The following is a 20,549-nucleotide window of genomic DNA, read 5'->3' as shown; positions in this document are numbered from 1 at the left end:
TAAGTGACATGATCCTTAACTTGACAGATACAGCTCAATTTTTGTAAAACATATATAGTATTACTATTGCATTTAAGCCATTGTATATCACTAGGGTGCAGTATTGGCTGGCAAAGGTCAGTTATTTAGGGCAGCATTCTTGGTGCTGATAAACAGTGTAAGGCATATCACACAACGTACTTTCTGTACGTGCTGGCACTGGTGCAATGACCATCATAGCTTTTCTTTGTCTGTCATACATACCGGTTCTCTGAAGTCCAAATGTCTCAAAACAGTCTTCATCTCTTCCAATCGTTGTTTTAGGTGCAAATTTTTCGATAAGCATTTTCTGTAGCATTGTTCGCTCTCAGCGAAGTCAGTGCCTAAAAGAAGTGAAACCACAAATGCAGACAAATCCATTAAAAGGGGTTGAGATCAATCTATTCACTGCTCTGTGAGTACAGCAACAGCACTGCCAGGATATCATCTGTACCATTGGTGTTCCATTTAGCAAATGTCAATTCCCACCGGTACAAGAAAATAACAAGGCTGAAAAACTTCCAGAATCTCACAAGAGGCCAGTATTGCATTTGCCTGTGCTGGTCTTTCAAATACCATCCAATCAGTTCTCCTCCCCTCATGCTTTTCCCATAGCCCTGATCACAGTGATATTGGACTCAATAGCATTCTAGTTTGTTTTGGTAAAAGCCCACCAGAAGTGAACGTTGACCATTAGTTTTAACTTTACAAAGTTGCATGATTTGAACATTAACAAGACAGTTTAAGATGCTAAAATAAAATCAATGCTTTAATTTGTGAGGGTGCGCAGCCTCCTAGTGTTCAAAAATACCTATGAGATTTGTGAACACTTCTGATGGAAAATTCATCACCAAGTGACCAAGACTGGGAGCTAAACATCCAGGTGTATTCGATATTCAGGAAGGATGGACAGAAAGGAAGAGGTGGTGGGGTGGCATTGCTGGTTCCATAATTCCAATAAATCTTCCTATCTTTGTACTTGGATTACATTTCACTGCCATTTCTCACCACAATCAAGAGTTTATTCCATCGTGCAAAATAATGTAAATTGACAACCCAACACTTAAACTGGAATAAATGCGAAATGAATCACTTCTGAGTATCTGCCCTTTGGGTGCCTTTGCCAATCCTATCTATCATACAAGGTGCACCCACAATGACTGCAGCACATTTAGATAAAGGCTGCTGTCTTCCAATTGTGGTGATTGTGGATGACTATGGAGCGTCCGCAAGCAGTACTGAACCATGAAGACCCAGCCCTAGACTGACCTGTTCTTGACTGGGTTTTTGGGATGACTCATTGCTAGGGTGCTACACAGCTAATGCTACTCCTGAGTCTGAACTTTGCGTTCTTGCACCAGGAAGCTGCTGCCAGTTCTCTGGGAGCAGTTTTCATAATCTCAGTCATCTGTTGGAGACAGATTGAAGAATGTGATGCCCAGGATTCCCAAGAGAATAAGCAAGGCTCTGAATGTAAGAGTCAACACAAGAAACAGTTTTAGTTGTAGAGATACAGCTTAGTTGATAATAATAATAATAATAATAATAATAATACATTTTATTTATATAGCGCTTTTCATATACTCAAAGACGCTTTACAGAGATTTTGAGAACATAGGGAAATTAATAAATAGATAAATAAGTAAATAAATAAATGAACAGAGAAAGGAGACAGTAGGTGAGGTGACCTTCAGTGGTTGAAGGCAGTACTGAACAGGTGAGACTTCAGCGATGTTTTGAATGTGGTGAGTGTGGGGGAGTCTCTAACGGTTTGGGGTAGTGAGTTCCATAGGGTGGGAGCAGCGATGGAGAAAGCCCTGTCCCCCCAGGATCTGAGTTTAGTCCGGATGTGGGGGGATAGGAGATTGGCAGCGGCAGAGCGGAGGGTGCAGGTGGGAGTGTGCCTGTGGAGGAGGTCGGTCAGGTAGGATGGGGCCAGGTTATGGAGGGCTTTGTAGGTTATGAGGAGGATTTTGTACTGGATTCTCTGGGGGATGGGGAGCCAGTGGAGTTTATAAAGGACGGGGGTGATATGGTCACGGATCGAGGTGTGTGTGAGTAGACGGGCAGCGGAGTTTTGAATGTATTGAAGTTTATTGATGATTTTTGAGGGTGCGCCATAGAGGAGGCTGTTGCAGTAGTCCAGACGGGAGGTGATGAAGGCGTGGATGAGGGTTTCTGCAGCTGTGGAGGAGAGGGATGGACGGAGACGGGCAATGTTTTTGAGGCGTGGAAGAAGGCTGTCTTTGTGATGTGTTTGATGTGTTTGTCGAAGGAGAGGGTTTGATCAAGGATGATTCCAAGATTCCGGATGTGAGGTGAGGTGGATACTGGGAGACCATCAATGTTGAGGATGAAGTTTTGGGTGGATTTGGTGAGCATTTTTGGACCAATGATGATGATTTCAGATTTGTTGCAATTGAGTTTGAGGAAGTTTGATTGAAGCCAAGATTTTATTTCAGTAATGCAGTTTGTCAGTGTAGAGTGTGTGGTGGAGGAGATTGACTTGGTGGAGATGAGGAGCTGGATATCATCGGCGAAGCAGTGGAAGTTGAGACCATGACGGCGGATTAATTGACCAAGGGGGAACAGGTAGAGGATGAAGAGGAGGGGGCCAAGGACTGAGCCTTGGGGGACACCTTGGGGGAGGGGAGCGGTGGGGGATTTACAGTTGTTAATGGAGATGAACTGGTGTCTGTCAGAGAGGTAAGATTTAAACCAGGATAGGGCTGTGCCGGTGATGTTAAGGGAGGTTTCAAGTCGGGTGAGGAGAATGGAGTGATTTATGGTGTCAAAGGCGGCGCTGAGGTCAAGTAGGATGAGGATGTTGAGGTTGCCAGCGTCGGAGGAGAGGAGAATGTCGTTTGTGATTTTGAGGAGCGCAGTTTCAGTACAGTGGTTTGAGCGGAATCCAGATTGGAAAGTTTCATACAGGTTATTGGTAGAGAGGTGGTATTTTAGTTGGGAAGCTACAGCACGTTCCAAAACTTTGGACAGAAAGGGTAGGTTGGAGATTGGTCTGAAGTTGTTTGGGGTGTCAGGGTTTAGACCAGGTTTTTTCAGAATGGGGGTAAGAGATTAGTTGTAGGAAACAGGCCCTTCGGCCCACTGAGGCTGCACCGACCAATGATCACCTGCACACTAGTTCTATCCTACACATTAGGAACAATTTATAGAGGCCAATTAACCTACAAACCTGAGCATCTTTGGAATGTGGGAGGAAACGATTGCCTGGAGAAAACCCACGCGATCACAGGGAGGACGTGCAAACTCCATACAGACAGCACTCGTAGTCAGGATCGAACCCTAGGTCTCTGATGCTGTCATGCAGAAACTCTACTGCTGTACCACTGTACCACCCTGTAAAAGGCAAACAGTATTGTGGGCCAAAGGGCCTGTTCCTGTGCTGTACTTTTCTATGATGTATTGTCAGGTAATGCAAATGGAAAAAGTGTCAATACTACCAGCTCTGTGCTCAGAGGGATAGGCCAAAGTCAAACTCTTTCAAGTTTACATGTACCCTCTTGCTTTCAATTGAAAGTGAAATGACGCATGTTACATCATGCTGTCGGAAAAAAAGTGATTATCAGAGAAGATAAACAACGCTTGTTTGATGAGATTGTAATTAAGGTCTGATTCACTTTGGTCTATCAGACATAATGCAGAAATCTTCATTTCTGTCAACTCAAGGTCTTTGCTTTTCCAAAGAAGTTAAACTGCCTTTGTTGGTTAACATCAGTTAATTGCAAGAAATCTTCAATTCAAATTCACCCAATTTAACGTAGGTTTAGAAAATACCAGTTTCCTGCTTCATTGTTCGAGACTTCCCGACGTGAACAATAGGAGGTGGGAATCCACGTTCTGTCTGATTCAATGTTGCTCTGACACCACTTAACTCATCTCCAATCCATGGTGGTATGTTCCAAAACTCACTCCCAATGGAGTAACCCTGAACATTTGAAAGAGAAAATTATGATATTTTCTGTTCACTGGATGACAGCTAACTTAACAAACCTAGCATCATTCTGCAGCCTAGCCATGATTTACATGGAAATGCATTTAATGGAGAGATTTAGATTATGTGCAGGCAATTAAGAGTTGATCTTGACATCATGTTCGAGATAGATATTGTGGGCCAAGGGGCCTGTTCTGGTACTGTACTGTACTTTGTTCTATGTGCTATTTGTTGTGCCTCACTGGAATGAGCATCTCACCAGAGGAGAAATTGCCAGGGAGTTACACAACATAAATAAAGTATACTTTTGCAAGAGATAAACACAAAACTAAGGAGCAATCTGCAAAGGATATACTTATGACATCTTATAGGGAGAATTATAGGGAGAATCTCTTGTAGGGAGAATTAATCGGAAATTATCATACATCACAGGAACTGTCCCACAGCCACTCCTCCCAGGTTATGTCCCACAGCCTGTAACTCCCAGGGAGTGTCGCACAGAATCCCCACCCTGGGGAATGTTCGACAGATTCCCTCACCCCAGAGTCCTCAACCCAAGGGGTGCTCCAATGAGCACCTTACTGGAGCACCTATCGGCATATAATGTACTGTAGCTGTGCACCTGAGTTAGCATGCACGAATGAGAGGAGACCTTTCCTACCTTTCCAGGGCCCAGAGCTGCTATGGTCTGATCTATGAGTGTAGACTGCTGCCGCATCTGTCCCAAATCCTCCCATTGATTCATCACCAGGTCTTCCACTGGTTTATCAAGGAGCTCTGTAAAAGGTAGAATTATTTTCTCAGTGGATTCAGAATTTTATTTCCAAGAAAAAAGATTGCATATAATAAGCACTTCACAGACTCGATTACAAATTTATTTTCATGATCTGCGATAATAATGGCAACGGGAGACCTTCTCTGCCTCATGGCACTGCCGTAGAAGGGTGTATTGAACCCTGCAGGCTGCCACGTCAGTGAGGAGGTTACAAAAGCTTGTTACTGCAACACTTGCTTTTCAGGTAGAGATTTTAAATCAAAAAGGCAGGATACGATGATGTGGTCCACTGTTTCATGCAGGTTATTGCAGCTACAGGTAGAGGAGAAGCTGACTTGTCACTTATGTGTTATGTAGCCACATCACCTACATCCAGTCTGCAACCATTCAGTACTTTGAGATTGGTGACACTCGGGGATTCTGATGTTTAATTTCAAATGATTTTTTTCTGATGCAATATTTTCACTTAAGGCTTTCTTTCAATGATCTCCACTGTTGAGGTTGGTGAGGTGAAGATATCAAGAGTTGTTTTAAATCATACATTGCGCTGGAGGTTCAGAGAGTCACAATGGTAGGTTAGTGTGGGTCACTGACTATCTGATTAATCTTTCTGTGTGCTGCAACATCTCAATAGGTGTGACGAGAAATGATGTGTAGGAAGGAACTACAGATGCTGGTTTAAACCAAAGATAGACACAAAAAGCTGGAGTAACTCAGCGGGACACGCAGCATCTCTGGAAAGAAGGAATGGGTGACGTTTTGGGTCGAGACTCTTCAAGAGAAGTGAAGTTTGACAGATCTGGAACAGCCTAAATGTCCCGGGGGTCCACTTAAGAGGGAGTGGGTATTCACAATCCAATTTCTCCATCCCTTCACTCAGATCGATGGTAATTCTTATACCATCACTATTTAAGTTCCAACAAGCAGCCAAAAAGATTACAACGTAAAATAAGACTTTCTGATAATTTCAGTATCAGTTCTTCCAAACAATTGTAGATGTGACTGTATTGCAGGTCTGGATATTCACTGCCTTCCCCATCATTGCGTTATGTTTCATCGCTTCCTCAATTCCCTTCATTCTTTAGCCTCTTTTAATGCATTGCTTGAAATCTGGATTTTGGCCCACTGCCTTCAGTCGAGGCCGTAAGCAGTTGATACCCTTCCTGGAACTCTCCAATGTTCACTTCTTCAAAGAACAAAAATAGGAAATACTGTAAAAACTCAGTGGAAAGATACAGTACATGTTTTGATTCTGTGACCTTTCTGAAGACTGGTTCTTTCATTTAGTTTTGATGATCTGCAAGGTAATACTGATTTTCAAAATTTACACTTAACTTAATTCAGGTTCACAACTGCCTCCAGAGACTAAAGGGTTGCCTGTGTTATGGGCTGGACATAAAAAAAATGGGAGAGTGACAATAAGGCATTTACAGCCATCATCTGAGGTCTGTTGTGGGAAAACTATCAGAGAACTTTGTATCAAGTATCTTAACCAACATGATTCATCCTTAAGATGTGCTTAATATACTAAAAAAATCACTATACAAAACACAAATCCATTCTTTTCTCTGATTTTTCAGCATTGATCATTTGGTGAACAGGAGAAGCAACCATTACATGACAGGCTCTCTGAAATTTCTGCAATTAAAACTGGCTAAAGAGACATGTTTCAGACACCTGTGCTGAGATCTGCTGGTCTGCTCTGGTGAACTACGAATTATTCATCAATATATCATTAACGAACCAGCACAACAGCTCAAAAATGTGGCAAAAAAAGTAAGATTAAAAATAAACATTCCTTATTTCATACAGAAACATACTTACTTGAGAGTATCTTCTGTGTCCTCTTCCGCTCTGCCATGTGCCACTGCCAGTTTGCCAAGGCATTGTCCTGATCATGCAAATTGGCATATATATTATCATCGGGTTTCTTTTCATATACTGGCAATTCCTGGGGTTTGGGTTCACTAGGAAGACGGTCAGCGATCATGTTGGCCATCTGAGGAGCACAGGAAACAGTACATTACGTGAAGAAAGATGATTCTTGCAATCATTGGCCTGTGCTGCCAGTGATGGAGAAGAGGATTATATGTGCACCAGAGACAGTAATCATAAATCAACAATCAAGTATTGTTACTTAGGAACAAGGTAAAGTCTCTCAGTCTGCTGTATATAAAGATACCACTCTGAGTTAAGTATAATTGAGTGATAGAGAGATAGAGAATAGAAGTGGCCTCTCAGCCCACCGTTCATTCATCAATCACAATTTATACTAATCCTACATTAATCGCATTTTTAAATTCTACCCACATTCTCATCAATTCCCACCAGATGTTACCACTCACCTGCAGATTAGAGGCAATTTACAGAGGTCAATTAACCTACGGATCTGCAGATCTTTAGGATGTGGGAGGAAGCCTGAGCAGAGGAAACCCACACAGTCACAGGGAGAATGTACAAACTCATTGCAGACAGCACCAGAGGTCAGAATTGAACCCAGGTGGCTGGAGCTGTGGGGCAGTAGCTCTATTTGCTGCATCACTGTGTGCATTTAACTTTCTGAATTAATAGGCAGGCAACAAAGTTCAAATCCATCCAGAAATGCAACAACACAACAGGGTATCAACAGCAAACTGCACAAGCTAACTGGCATGCTCTCACATCCACTGACCGACATATCCACCTGCTAATTAATACACACTCATTCACATTCTTGCCTATTCACACATCCATCGTTTTATCTGCACATCCATGTTTCTTTAACTATCCATATTGTTCTGATAATTGGAGCTTTGCTGCATTAATGTAGTCTACCTCGGTATGTCCCGTCGCAAACAATTCATGTTTAAAATCTACCAGGCTTCCAAGGACACTGTGAGGCAGAACTCTTCCCTCGGTATCAAATCGAGGACCCCCAGGACCTGCAGAGTTAAAACATAAATAGAAATATTATAGGTAATCGTGTGCCTTCTAGTAGAAAATAGAGTTCAATATGCATCGTAATTACAGCGCTGACACATAGACATGACTATTATAGATGCATTGTGAGGGAAAACAAAGGGCTGAATTTTCACAGAGAGGTAATGAGAGAGAGCATCACTCAGCAGCAGTTAGGTACACTTCTTAATGAACAGCTTTTTTTCTGCGCTAAAAGGCAGCACTATCATATTGGGGGAACTGCTCCACTGACAACAATAATTCTTCAAAAATGTCTAACCTTTTTGAGTTTTACATCAAAACCCAGAACTATTCTCTCCCAACATTTTGGAGTAATTAGACAACAACATTTCAGGGTGAGAACCCTGGACAGTCTTCTTGAAGGGTGTTGTGTTATTCGCACTGTTTACAACTGATATAATTTAAATCAAATGGCAAATTTAACCTAAGATTTAGGAAGTATCTAGGCGAGCACTTGAATTGCCAAGGCATAGCTGACTGTATTCCAAGTGCTGGAAAATGTAATGAATGTAGATAGACACTTGATGATCGACATAGAGTTGATGGGCTGATGGGATAGTTTTTGTGATTCATCACCACCTTTTCAAAATCTGTAAAGGATGGCCATTAAATGTTGGTTCGCCATTGATTCTCAGACCCTGAATATAAATTTAAATAAAACATTTGGTTACAGTACATCACAGTCACTGTTTAATATTAGGATGCAATACTGGTAGGGATTCTACTTCATTGGCTGCCAAAATGCTTTGGTATATGATGGGATTGTGAAAATCAGCAAATAAATGCAATACTTTCTTTAGTCGACTTCAATGCTGCACAGCAAATTTCAGCCATTTGACAGTGGCCAATTTCGAAGCTTACTCCATGAAGCTTAGTTTTGCCATGACATAGTTTTCTGTTCCCCCACTATTGGCCCACTGCAATGCTACTGAAAATATGATTTTGGTATTCTATTATATTTATGCAATTTATGTTAGTATCACTTACAATCAGCAGTAAGCGTTAGTTTCTTGAACTGCTGTTTGTAAAATTAATAAGTATTACTGTTTATTTTCCCGAGTCTTTTTAATCATCTTAAGATTCTTGAAATGGTAATGTGATCCATGACCCTTTTAACTGCTCCAATTTTGTTTGACATAGGGTTTCTAGTACACTAAAATTTCCTGTGCTATTTTTTGAATACACTCCAATTTTAATAACAATTAGACAAAGTGGACCCATTGGGCCCAAACCTCGCCTGCATTGGTGCAGCACCCTGTCCTCCCCCCCCCCCCTCTCCTCAACCCCCCCCCCTCCCCTCTCCTCCCCCTTCCCCCCTCCCTCTAAACTTAAAAATGTGAATAACAAAAAATATAACACCGATTTCAATAAAACTACTTGCATTATCACTAAACTGACAATGGTGAGTAAGGTGGGCCTAAAATTGTCACGCTATCGTGTGCCGTTTTGGCTGAAGTTCAGTCACAAACAAGATAACAAACGAGAGTTTTAGTATATAGATTAAAACAAAACCATAACCAAACAATGTATTAACACAGGAAGATCATTTTAATAATGGAAATTTATTGCACTGTAGTGTTGCTTAAGAATTCTGCTTATAAACTGGGCTTGAAATCGGTGCCAAAACCTGGCGACTCTTGTATACGATCTTGGTGTACTATTCCCATACATTTGTACTGAATCTAAGATATGCTTATGCATAGTTATACTTTTACTGAACCTTATGCAAAAAGAATTTCACTGTACTCAGTACATGTGACAATAGAGGTACCATTAAATCATTGTAATCACCTTTTCCCAGTGGTAATTGAACACATGTATCTATAAATAAGTCCAATCACAAAGATGTGGTGCCTCGAGCAAACCAAACCATTTCATTAAATGATTGTTAGAAAAGAGTTATCTTCACCCACGCAAACAAAAATATAACTCACCTGAATAGTCCATAGTTTTCAATTCATCCATTGGTGGAGCAGGTTTGGCAATAAGTTTTTTTAGTGTCACATTTTCCTTGGGTTTTGGTTTCCGTACTACTATGCTACTGGTGGTTGGAATTATCTTTGAAGGAGCTCGCAGAACATGCAGCTATTGGGATGTAAAGGAGAAGAACTAATTGATTGGTTACACAACTCCAATTAGAGGAAAGACAGTCTTTTCTCGGTTCACAATTCGTCTTTTCACAATTCAACACATATTGTCTATTTTTTTCCCCCCCAACATTCTCTCCTGTCCTTTGTTGGGGTCTATAACTTAGTTGCCTATTCATCCCCCAGAGAATATTCCTTCTAAACAGAACCTACGTTTTACTGAACAGCCAGTTTAGATAGGAAAATGAGCAGGCCACTCAGCCCTTGATTCTGCTCACAAGCGATCTAAATGCAACCTCAACCCTGCATTTCTAGTCACTCACAAATTACATTTTCACCCCATTGGTTCAGAATATATCTGTCCCTGCCTTAAAAATGATCAAAGCCTTTCTGCAAAGAGTCATTGTTGATGACCTGAGAGAAAAAAATTAGCCTCATCTCTATCTCAAGTCTGGTTTATTGTCATATGTACCAGTAAGGTGAGGTACAGTAATAATGAAAATCCTGCTTGTAGCAGCATCACAAGAAATCAGTTCAAGAACTAGATATCGTAGGAAAGTAGCTAGCCCCGAACCTGGTGGTGTGGAACCTCAGACTTCTGTACCTCCTTTTCTTTTTTAGATTTACAGATACAGCGCAGAAACAGGCCCTTCGGCCCGCTGGGTCCGCGCCGCCCAGCGATCCACGCACATTAACACTATCCTCCACCCACTAGGGACAATTTTTACATTTGCCCAGCCAATTAACCTACAAACTTGTATGTCTTTGGAGTGTGGGAGGAAACCAAAGATCTCGGAGAAAACCCACGCAGGTCACGGGGAGAATGTACAAACTCTGTACAGTGCAGCACCCGTAGTCAGGACACCCTCAGTCATCCAAAATCTGTGAATGTAGGTTTTCCGCGCGTTCTTCCGTTGAAGATAGATACAAAAATATTCATTTCATTTCTCTACTTCTTTCCCAACATTTGCTGCCTGACTGGAGCTCCAACATGACTCAAAAACATATCACCATCTAGGTCCTTTAAACCAAACCTCATCCATCACAATAAACATTCCTTGCCTCCATTGCAACTGCAGAGTGTACCCTCATGACAGGCAAGACTGCAACTGGTCAAGGCACCTTCCACAATTCCTCCAAATATGCTGCAGGCACTTGGGAATGCAGCCACCTCTTGTTCCCTTCCAAGTCATGCACTATTCTAACCCTGCTGTCATTCCTCCACTGCTGCACAACCAAAATGAGGGAGCTCTCTGCCTAATAATTGAGGAGTTGCAGCAGTTGAACAAGATGACTCAGCAGCACTTTCCCAATTACGACTGGCAATAAATACTGGCCTTGACAGTGATTGAATCAAAAAGAATTGAAGAACTGCAGCTTCTGGTTCACAGGGAGAGGAAAGTATTTTTAGGAAAATGCAATTAATTATTGCAAAAAGAAAAGGTTTGTTAAAATAATTCCAGAATAAATCACACTTGTGGCAAAGAGTTGTGAGGTATTTGATCTGGTACAGCTTCCTCACAAACATCTGACCCAGAGGTGACAGTATGACCACTGTAGTCTTTTGTACCTTAGTCTTGCTCTGTAGACATCTGCCCATGTTGACATTTCAGCACAAAGCCCAGGTAAACCAGCCACACTTTGAAAATACATCCCCAAATGCATCACCCAGACAGTCAAAACAAAACACCACTCCGTACCTTAGTCAGGTCCTCTGGTTTTATTGCCAGGGCCATGATGTCTTCTCCCTTTAAAACATCATCCTTCTCTGGCTCCTCTGCTATTGGAACAATCTCTTCAATCTCCTTTTTCTCCTTCTTCTTCTCCACTAATAACAAAATTATCCCGATTATCAATTATAAACAACATCTTTCTATAAAAATGGCAGTGACTTTAATTCTTAGATATAGTTCAGATATGAGTATGGGTTAAATACAAACTATAAGTCCTTATCCTCTGAGCATTCAGTCACAGACCAGCTAATGCATGATTCAGATACTATTTCATTAAACCATCTCATAGATATAAAATAAAGGTTTTCCTACTTCACTGTCCCTTCAAAACCTTTCAGGTGTTCCAGCAATGGTACATGGTAACACTTGCTCCATACTCCTCAGATGCTCCCAGGCCAGGCACAGTGTGTGCAAAGTGTCATCAAAACTGCCAATGCAATACCACAACAAACATTCCCATGACTAGAAAAGCAGTCTCCAAATGAAGAATATGTTGAAGACAGGAAGAGAGTGCGAGTAACAAATTCATCAAATGTTGAAAAATCACTCACAACAGGTTTAATACTGAGCAAAGTTTCCTCGATAAAGGCCCATCAAACAGGGCTAGGATTTGAATACAGACTGCAAGGTTGCTCTGCTTAGCACTACTTTTTGACGCAAGTACTGATTTACTTCCAATTTTGTATAGGGATTGCAAGCAAACATTTTGAGAACAACTGAGACAGCTTGGCAAAATGATAAAACAGGTTAAATCTATTGGGGTCTACACCATGACTATCAGGATACAGGACTTTCAAGGACACACCTCCAGACTTCCAACATGAAAGAGTGGAGAAGTAGGCTGCAGACCATGGTAACCAAGAGGGAGCGGGTAAACAAAGTAGAAAGAAATTGGCTCTGAACACAAGGCCCTTTTCCACAACAAGCTATGTAGTTGCTCTTCTCCAGCATGAACCTGATGGAGCAATAATGATTGCTTCTCCAAAAAGATCTTCACCATTCTCAATGTGTGGGAAAGAACTGCAGATGCTGTTTAAACCGAAGATAGACACATAAAGTTGGAGTAACTCAGTGGGACAGGTAGCATCTCTGGAGAGAAGGAATGGGTGATGTTTCAGTTCTTCAGACTGAAGAAGGGTCTCGACCTGAAACATCACCCATTCCTTCTCTCCAGAGGTGCCGACCCTATGCTAGTCAATGTAACAACTGCATTAATTTCCATTTTTGTCTGGCACCTTCTACAATGGAAACATAAGCGATATATTCCAATGTACAGTGCACTGCTACCAAAGGGAGATAACAAGGGTTCACCTCAAGGTTCTTACAGGAAGGTTGTGGAGGCCTTGGAAAGGGTACCAGAGGTTTACCAGGATGCTGCTCAATTAGATAGTATTAGCTATAAAGATACAAAGTCCCTTTAACAGTAGGATCGGGTACTCAGAGCGTAATTGAATTGAATTGATGACTTTGTGGCCAAGTTTGCGGATGATACGAAAATAGGTGGAAGGGCAGATAGTGTTTAGGAAGCAGGGAGCCACAAAAAAGACTTAGACAAATTGGAAAAGTGGGCAAAGTGGCAAATGAAATACATCATAGCACAGTGTATGGTCATGCACGTTGGTTGATGGAATAAAGGAGAAGATTATTTTCTAAATGGGGAGAGGATTCAGAAATTTGAGATACAAAGAGACTTGAGCGGGATTTGGTGCAGTATTCCCAAAAGGGGGCATCCTGATACAGGATTGATAAAAGGTTAACTTGCAGGTTGAATCGGTGGTAAGGAACGCAAATGCAATGTTAGCATTTATTTTGAGAGGACTGGAATATAAAAGTAAAGATGTAATGCCGAGGCTTTGTAATCAATAGTCAATAGTCAATAGTCGTTTATTTGTCACATACACCTAAATGTGTAGTGAAATGAAACATTACCTGCAGTTGAACAATAAGACCAATAAGAATAATCAATAAAAATGCAATAACACATACAATCATAAACTAACACCAAACAAAAAGAAACATCCATCACAGTGAGTCTCCTCCAGTCCCTCCTCACTATGATGGAAGGCCACAATGTCTTTTCTCTTCCCCTGCCGTGTTGTCCCACGGTCAGGCTGTTGAAGTTGCCACGTCGGGGCGGTCAGGGCTCCCGACATTGAAGCCCCCGCTGGGCGGTGAAAATCCCGCAGCCTATTCTGGATTCGGGGCGGGCGAACACGCTGCCTCTGCCGCTGCCGGAGCTCCCGATGTCGGCCCCCATCCAGGGGCCTGCGGGCTTCCGACGTCCACGCGGCCCGCGCCGGAGCCTCCGGAGACGAGTGCACTGGTCAGACCATATTTGGAATATTGTGAGCAGTTTTAGGCCCCATATCTGAGGAAGGATGTGCTGGCATTGGAGAGGGTCCAAAGGGTGTCAAAGGTTACAGGGAGATGGTATGTGAATGGGGTTGAGTAGGGAAAAATAGATCAGCCATGATTGAATGGCGGGGCAGACCTGATGGTCTAATTATTCTCCTGTGTCTTATGAATTTATGTGATGCTGCAGTGATCCAGAAGTTAAGTAAGTTAAGAAATTGAGGAGAACTGTGATTCTCATTCCGCATTCCAAGTGGATTCAGCAAGTTCTATGGTTCGATCTCTGCCAGCTGCAGATGCCAGAGTCCTCTGCCCATCTGCCTTAAAAAATCCTACCCTCAGGATTCATCACTATTCCCCGAGGTTGACACAGGAGAATTGTTTCCCAAATAATCTGCACTTTGGCTCTTCCAGGCTAAAGCGTTTCTGACCAACCTACTGTAACTTCCTCTGGAAAGGACGGCCTCAGGATCAGTTTCAGTTCAGTTTATTGTCACGTGTACCGAGGTACAGTGAAAAGCTTTTGTTGCGTGCTAACCAGTCAGCAGAAAGACAATACATGATTACAATCGAGCCATTACAGTGTATAGTTACATGATAAGGGAATAACGTTTAGTGCAAGGTTAAGCCAGTAAAGTCCGATCAAGGAAAGACCGAGGATCACCAATGAGGTAGATCTGTCACGCTCATAGTCGTGCTGGTTGGAGTGCAATAGGTAACACCTCACCTCACATTTCCCGCTAACTTGTATAAGGTTTAGCAGCACAGTCCTGCCTTACAACTGACTTCATGTGAAAGTAACCAAAGACTGAATCATTTAAATACTGAGAGGAGGGAGGGATGTTGGTCTTGTCGTCTTTTTGTTGTTCTGAGCAAAGTTTCCGGACTGTGCCTCACACGGTTTATAAACTGCATTTTGTAGATTTATGGACATAGCATCAATAATAAATTACTTGATAGGTAGAAAGGCTGTTTATTGCATAAAAATATGAAAAAGAATATAGTAGCAGTGGCCAAGGAGAAATAGTACAAAGAAAAGATGTTGAGACAGCATGTTTTAAATTTAAAAAAAAAATTTGAACCGAATATGTTTCAGTGGAGCTCTAAAAGCAATATTATTTGCCTCTGGGGAAATTACACAGAATGCAGCTGGAATACAGAAGAAGACCTTTGCTTCAAAATCTTTAGATATATATTCAAGTCAAATAAATATGTGCCATTAGATTGGGCTTAACGGAAGGAGCTGCCTAAACAGGATACACTACGCCAGTCTAGAAAAGTGAGAGATGATGAAGGATCACAACCACATTATTTAATTGAGGAAGAGTCATTTAAGGTGCCACTTTGTTTGTGATTGGTGGATATTAGAATATTAATGCCATGGAGCATTTGCCAATCTATTGAAATAGGGTATTTAAGTTTGTGTACCAAGGATAAAAGACAGGTTGTTAATTGAGAGTTCCTCAAGATAGAAACTTCGTGCAAGCCATGCTTAATATCTACACCATCTGCAAGAGGTGAACGCCTAAAGAAAGAAAGTCAAGAAATAAATTTCTGACCAGAGCCAACACTCACTGTTCCCACAGGCCATCAGGACTGTTAACTTTTATAACTTCAGGGACTAAATTTTGTCTTCTCTGTATTAACTTTTATTTATATGCTGTAACTGTAATTCTTTTTTGTGCACAATCCGCAGGCATTGCCACTTTCATTTCACTGCACATCGTGTAGGTGCATGTGACAAATAAACTTGACTTGACTTTACCATTCAACTGACAGATCCACCCGAAGGGAATTAACATCACATCTATTGTTATGTTGCCAATTTCCTTATGAATCCAGAAAAACAATATTCCCTGATCCGTTGCTTGACGTGTGATGTTGAGGAAAAGTAAAAATGTTACTATTTACGTGGTCATTTCTGATGACAAGTGTCAAATTACATGAAGATTGATGTCATTGTTCACCTTATGACTTCTTTCTCAGGTACTCACAAAATGCATGTTGCTGTGCCATGTAGTCTGACAAGATGTGGCAGGTGCATTATAATGCTACGGTTGGAAATCTGACTAAATCAGTGTCTATATTATCAAATGATCCAATTTTACTTCATGATATTTTATAGCTTTTTATTTGCATGGATTCTTTGTACTTGTGTTGTTTAAATACATGGAGTCCTTTGGTTAATGATATGGTCTGAATTAGAACAATTGTTGCTCTGATTGTGTTTACAACATGTCAGGTGCATCAAGGCTTTGCGTTACCTGTTATGCCATACTGCTTCACCATCTACAAATTGCAAATCTGTCAAGTTTCTAAGTTATGTTCTACACACAATAGACAGTTAATAATTTCCGCTTTACATGTAGTGAACTGTTCAAGATAAATTGTTATTGTGATGAGAACTGGAAATCTTAAATTCTGCTCCTGAATGCTAAACTCTATAATTCTCACTCTGAACCTACTCTGTGCGTTCCTCACCTTTTCAAACCTGTCTCTTCAACAAAGCTTCTGATCACCTGGCCTAATATTGTCTTTCCACTGACTGGTTTGCACACAACAAAAGCTTTTTCACAGTACCTTGGTACACGTGACAATAAATTAAACTCAACCTTAATGGCTCAAAGTATTGGGATGCTTTAATATGTTAACATCACTTCACAAAAACACATTTTTGCTTTTGGAGGTGTTCAAATATACCCCAATTAAATGTACAAAAAGACTTTTAAAGTTAAAATTTCTGCAAAAATGTGCTGAATTATAGTTACAACTAAAAATTGCAAATGCTGGATATCTGACGTAAAACAGACAATGCTGGGGTTGCTCAGTGCATCAGGTGGCATATGTGGAGAGAAACAGAGTTAATGTTTCAAATCAATGACTTTTCATCGCATAGCCAGATGAAGGATTGACCTGAAACTATTTTTCTTTCATCTCCCCACAGTTTCCCTACCATTTGTTTTTATTTCAAATGTCCCATTTTATGTCTGTAAGATTTGAAATTTAAATCAACTTTTTCATTTATGAATATGAAATCAGTGGGAATCACAAATCCCACAGCAGAGGTGCCTGCCATATGACATTTCACTGACTTAAATGATACTTTTGATAATGTCTTCTATTAAATTACTCTTTGGGTCCAAAGGGAAGAATATCCCATGAGAAGAGAACAGTTCCAGAGTTGGTGTCAGTAACACACTGACTGACTTGGAAACGGCAGAGATGATCTGCAGTTGTGGGACTGGAGTGGTGGGTGGGGACAGGACATCCAAGATACAGGACATATAAGGTACAAGGTGTTGTGCACAGTTACCAATAACAGAGGGAAGCGCTCAGTTGCAGAAGAAGCAGTGGCGGAAAGGTGGCATCACTCGGGTCAGGTGTGACAGAGGGAGTGAAGGAGAGACAGGAGTGCAGGAGATGGAGAGGGAAGAGGGGGAGGAGGAGAGGAGGGTAGAAGAGAGAAGGGAGAGGGAAAGGAGAAGGAGGAGGTGAGCAGAAGGGGAGGTGACGGGGAGGGAAAGGGGAGGGGTAGTGGGAAGAGAGATAGGGGCGGAGGTAACAGAAGCGGGTTTTTGGGGTGGGGGGCTGAGCGGGAAGGGCAGCCATGGGGATGGGCTGGTGGGGACAGGAGTCGGGGGCTCCCATGGGACAAATGGAGAAGCAGGAAGGGGAGGCTTGGTTACTGCCTATCTGCGGGCTAGAGCTGCTGGATCGCCGCAGGCCGAGGGAGCGGCCTTAGGCGCATCGCTGGGTGTCTCCGTACTCCAGACCCCGCTTCCTTACCTGGGGGAGTCCGCAGCCCAAATTCTCTCCGGGAGGCCTTGGAGCCTGAGCGCGTCCCCATGTCTCCGCTTGGCGAACAGGCCGACAGGCCTGGGCTGATCCCGCTCGGCCGGCGTCTGGCAACCACCGGCGCCTGGCAAACACCTATCACCAGGGAATCACCGGCGCCTGGCAACCACCCGCTCCCTGGCAACCACCGTCGCGCGGCAACCACCGGCGCCTGGCGAACACTTATCTCCTGGCAACCGCCAGCACCTGGCAACCACCCGCTCCCTGGCAACCACCGTCGCCTGGCAAACACCTCTCCCTTGGCAACCACCGTCGCCTGGGAACCACCGGCGGCCTTGGCAACCACCTGCGCCTGGCGACCACTGTTTCCTGGCAACCATGAGCGCCGGGCAACCACCAGTCCCTGACTGCCATCGGCACCTAGCAACCACCGGCGCCGGGCAATCGCCAGTCTCCTGGCAACCACCAGTGCATGGCAACCTCCAGCAGCCAGCTACACCCAAACTTCCGCCCTCGCCATGGAAACTTCCAGCACCTGGCACATAACCCCACCCCCACTGAGTGCCGGCCCCCAGAGCCCCCTTGACCGAGGGTCATGCACTGAGCATGGTGAGAGAACGAGCTGCCTCTGGAAACCCACAGCCCATGCGCTGTTAAGTCAGGTTTATCCACATCTCCTATCCCATCAGCCTCCGTATTGAACAGGCAACACATTATTGGTGCTAACTTCAACATGATGCCACTGCCAGACACACCTTTTCCCCTTTCCCCTCAGGAATCCACCTCACCCTTCTGCCTCCACCAACATTCACCACACTTCTCACGCACTGCATCTGCAGAAAAGGCAGCATCGGCTCATTTACCTCTTCTTGTTGTTTGGGGGAGCCAAATTCTTCTTCCCGGTGAATTCAGAAAGTGGCGCACTCTTCATTACACAAACCAAATGTAAGTTGGTTACTACTCTGTGGTGCACGTAGGAAGAACAACAGTACAGGGAAAGGCCCTTTGGCCCACAATGTCAGTGCCAAACATGATGCCTATTTAAACTAATCTCTGCCTAATGTGATCCACATGCCTCTATTTCCTGCATATTCAAGTTCCTAAAACCCTTTTAAACAACATTATTGTATCTGCTCCACCACCCCACCCCTGATAGTGTGTTTCCCAGTTTGGGTGAAATTCATTGACATGAAACATTCACTCTGTTGCTCTCTCCAATTGCTGCCTGAACGGCTGAGTATATCTGGCATTTCGTGCTTTTATTTCAGACTTTTCAGATCTGCAGTTTTTTCCTTTTCTTTCAATGCGTGTTGCATGGCACTTAATCACACTGCTGATGAGTTTTTCTTGAATGAATATGTTTGTAGATGTTACAAGTCCTGTCTTCTGTTATTGAGAATGTGAATGTTTATAGAGTCTCCACCACTCATTATTTGTCCACTACTTACAAGTGAAAAAATAATGTGGCAAAGTAAATGGAACATTTGATGCCGATTCTGCCATTCAGGATCCATGTCATGTATTGTGGCTTCACCAAGCAGCACCTCATCGTTAGGTGTACTTATTGCTGCTCAAGTTCACTGAATTCTAGGACATTCAGCCCCAGAGCATATCTTCTGCTTTGATGGCAATGGTTATAGATTATAGGGATACAATCATGTTGCTCGTGGTCACTGCACCTCTTGGCTACCGAGTTTTAAGCTGTCAAATCTACTCTGAATCTAACACATCTGATAGATGTGATCTGAATCATTGCCCCATTTCAAAGTTGGTAGTCCCAATGATAATGGGATAGTATACCCTCAAAGACTGTAATGTGCCTCTTCACTACCAATGTGTCATTCACAGATTCATCTGCAACAAGTAGGTTAGTAACAGCAACATCAGGTAACCCTTTGTCAAAGGTTGGTTCTCTCACTATCTCCTGCCCAAGCTGCATGCTCTATCTTTTTATCCGCTATCCTAGATAAGTTATGATGCTATCGAGCCATGTAGTGGTGGACAATAAACCCCCCCCCCCCCATCTTGAATACATTCTGTGTCTTAATACCTTTTTTAGTAATGATCTTTGGAAAAAGTAGTTACACCAGCCAAGGCTGGGCAAAAAGTGACAATCATCAAATGGCTTCTTTGCCCGTGTTTAAACTGATTCTAACCCCTCACAGGGTCCAATTACCACTTAAGACTCCAAGGCTCATTCCTTCCTGGCTATATTCTATGAGCCCTACTGAGTCTCTCCTGCATCATGTGAAATAGAGCTGGTCAATCTGCCCTATAAACCTGTTCCACCATTCAGTAAAACCATGGTTTACCCAATCTTGGCCTCAATACCACTTTCTCACTCTCCTCACCACTTCACTCTCTGGTAGTTTATACTAGGCCAAGTGAACCCGTTGGACCCAAACCTCTCCTCCCCCCTCCCCACCTTCCTCCCCTCCTTCCCCCTCCCCATTCCCCCCACCCCCCTCCCCCCTCACTCCATCCCCCTCAACACCCCTTATCCTCCCTCCTCCTCCCTCCCTCCCTAGGATATAGATTTAAACTTTAAAATGGGAATAACTTTAACACCAATTTCAATAAAACGACCATTTTTACCATTAAAGTGACGACGGTGAGTAAGGTGGGACTACAATTGTTGCGCTATCTTGTACCGTTTTAGCTGAAGTTCGATCACAAACAAACAAACAAGAGTTTTGGCATAGAGATATCTGGCAATCTTTGTCTAATATAATAGAATATACTAAATTATTCTGCCTCCACAATTCCATAACAAAGAGAACTCCAAAGATGTTTTACCCTCAAAGAAGAAATCCTTCCTAATCACCATCTGAGATGAGAGATCCCTTAATCCAAATTTATACCCCCTGGTTTTAGAA

At 42.7% G+C, this 20,549-nt stretch overlaps 1 protein-coding gene across 3 annotated transcripts in view; it reads right to left on the bottom strand.

Annotated features, from left to right (window-relative positions):
* Positions 1-18,179, bottom strand: part of mycbpap (mycbp associated protein) — a 56,176-nt gene extending 37,997 nt beyond the window's left edge. For 2 of the 3 annotated variants that reach the window (XM_078401207.1, XM_078401209.1), the window contains exons 1-8: positions 17,665-18,179; positions 11,494-11,621; positions 9,641-9,791; positions 7,563-7,669; positions 6,573-6,747; positions 4,635-4,750; positions 3,817-3,967; positions 244-362 (exon numbers count right to left, since the gene is read on the bottom strand). In XM_078401207.1, coding sequence (XP_078257333.1) covers positions 244-362; positions 3,817-3,967; positions 4,635-4,750; positions 6,573-6,747; positions 7,563-7,669; positions 9,641-9,791; positions 11,494-11,621; positions 17,665-17,725 — 1,008 coding nt within the window. In that variant the 5' untranslated portion in view covers positions 17,726-18,179. The remainder of the gene's footprint in view (positions 1-243; positions 363-3,816; positions 3,968-4,634; positions 4,751-6,572; positions 6,748-7,562; positions 7,670-9,640; positions 9,792-11,493; positions 11,622-17,664) is intronic. The other variant, XM_078401208.1, reaches the window with a different exon arrangement.
* Positions 18,180-20,549: the final 2,370 nt, after the last annotated feature.

This window comes from Rhinoraja longicauda, chromosome 6, assembly GCF_053455715.1.
Source record: "Rhinoraja longicauda isolate Sanriku21f chromosome 6, sRhiLon1.1, whole genome shotgun sequence".
Classification (NCBI taxonomy): domain Eukaryota; kingdom Metazoa; phylum Chordata; class Chondrichthyes; order Rajiformes; family Arhynchobatidae; genus Rhinoraja; species Rhinoraja longicauda.
Note: the sequence above shows the minus strand (reverse complement) of the source record. Positions and strands in the feature narration are given on the sequence as shown.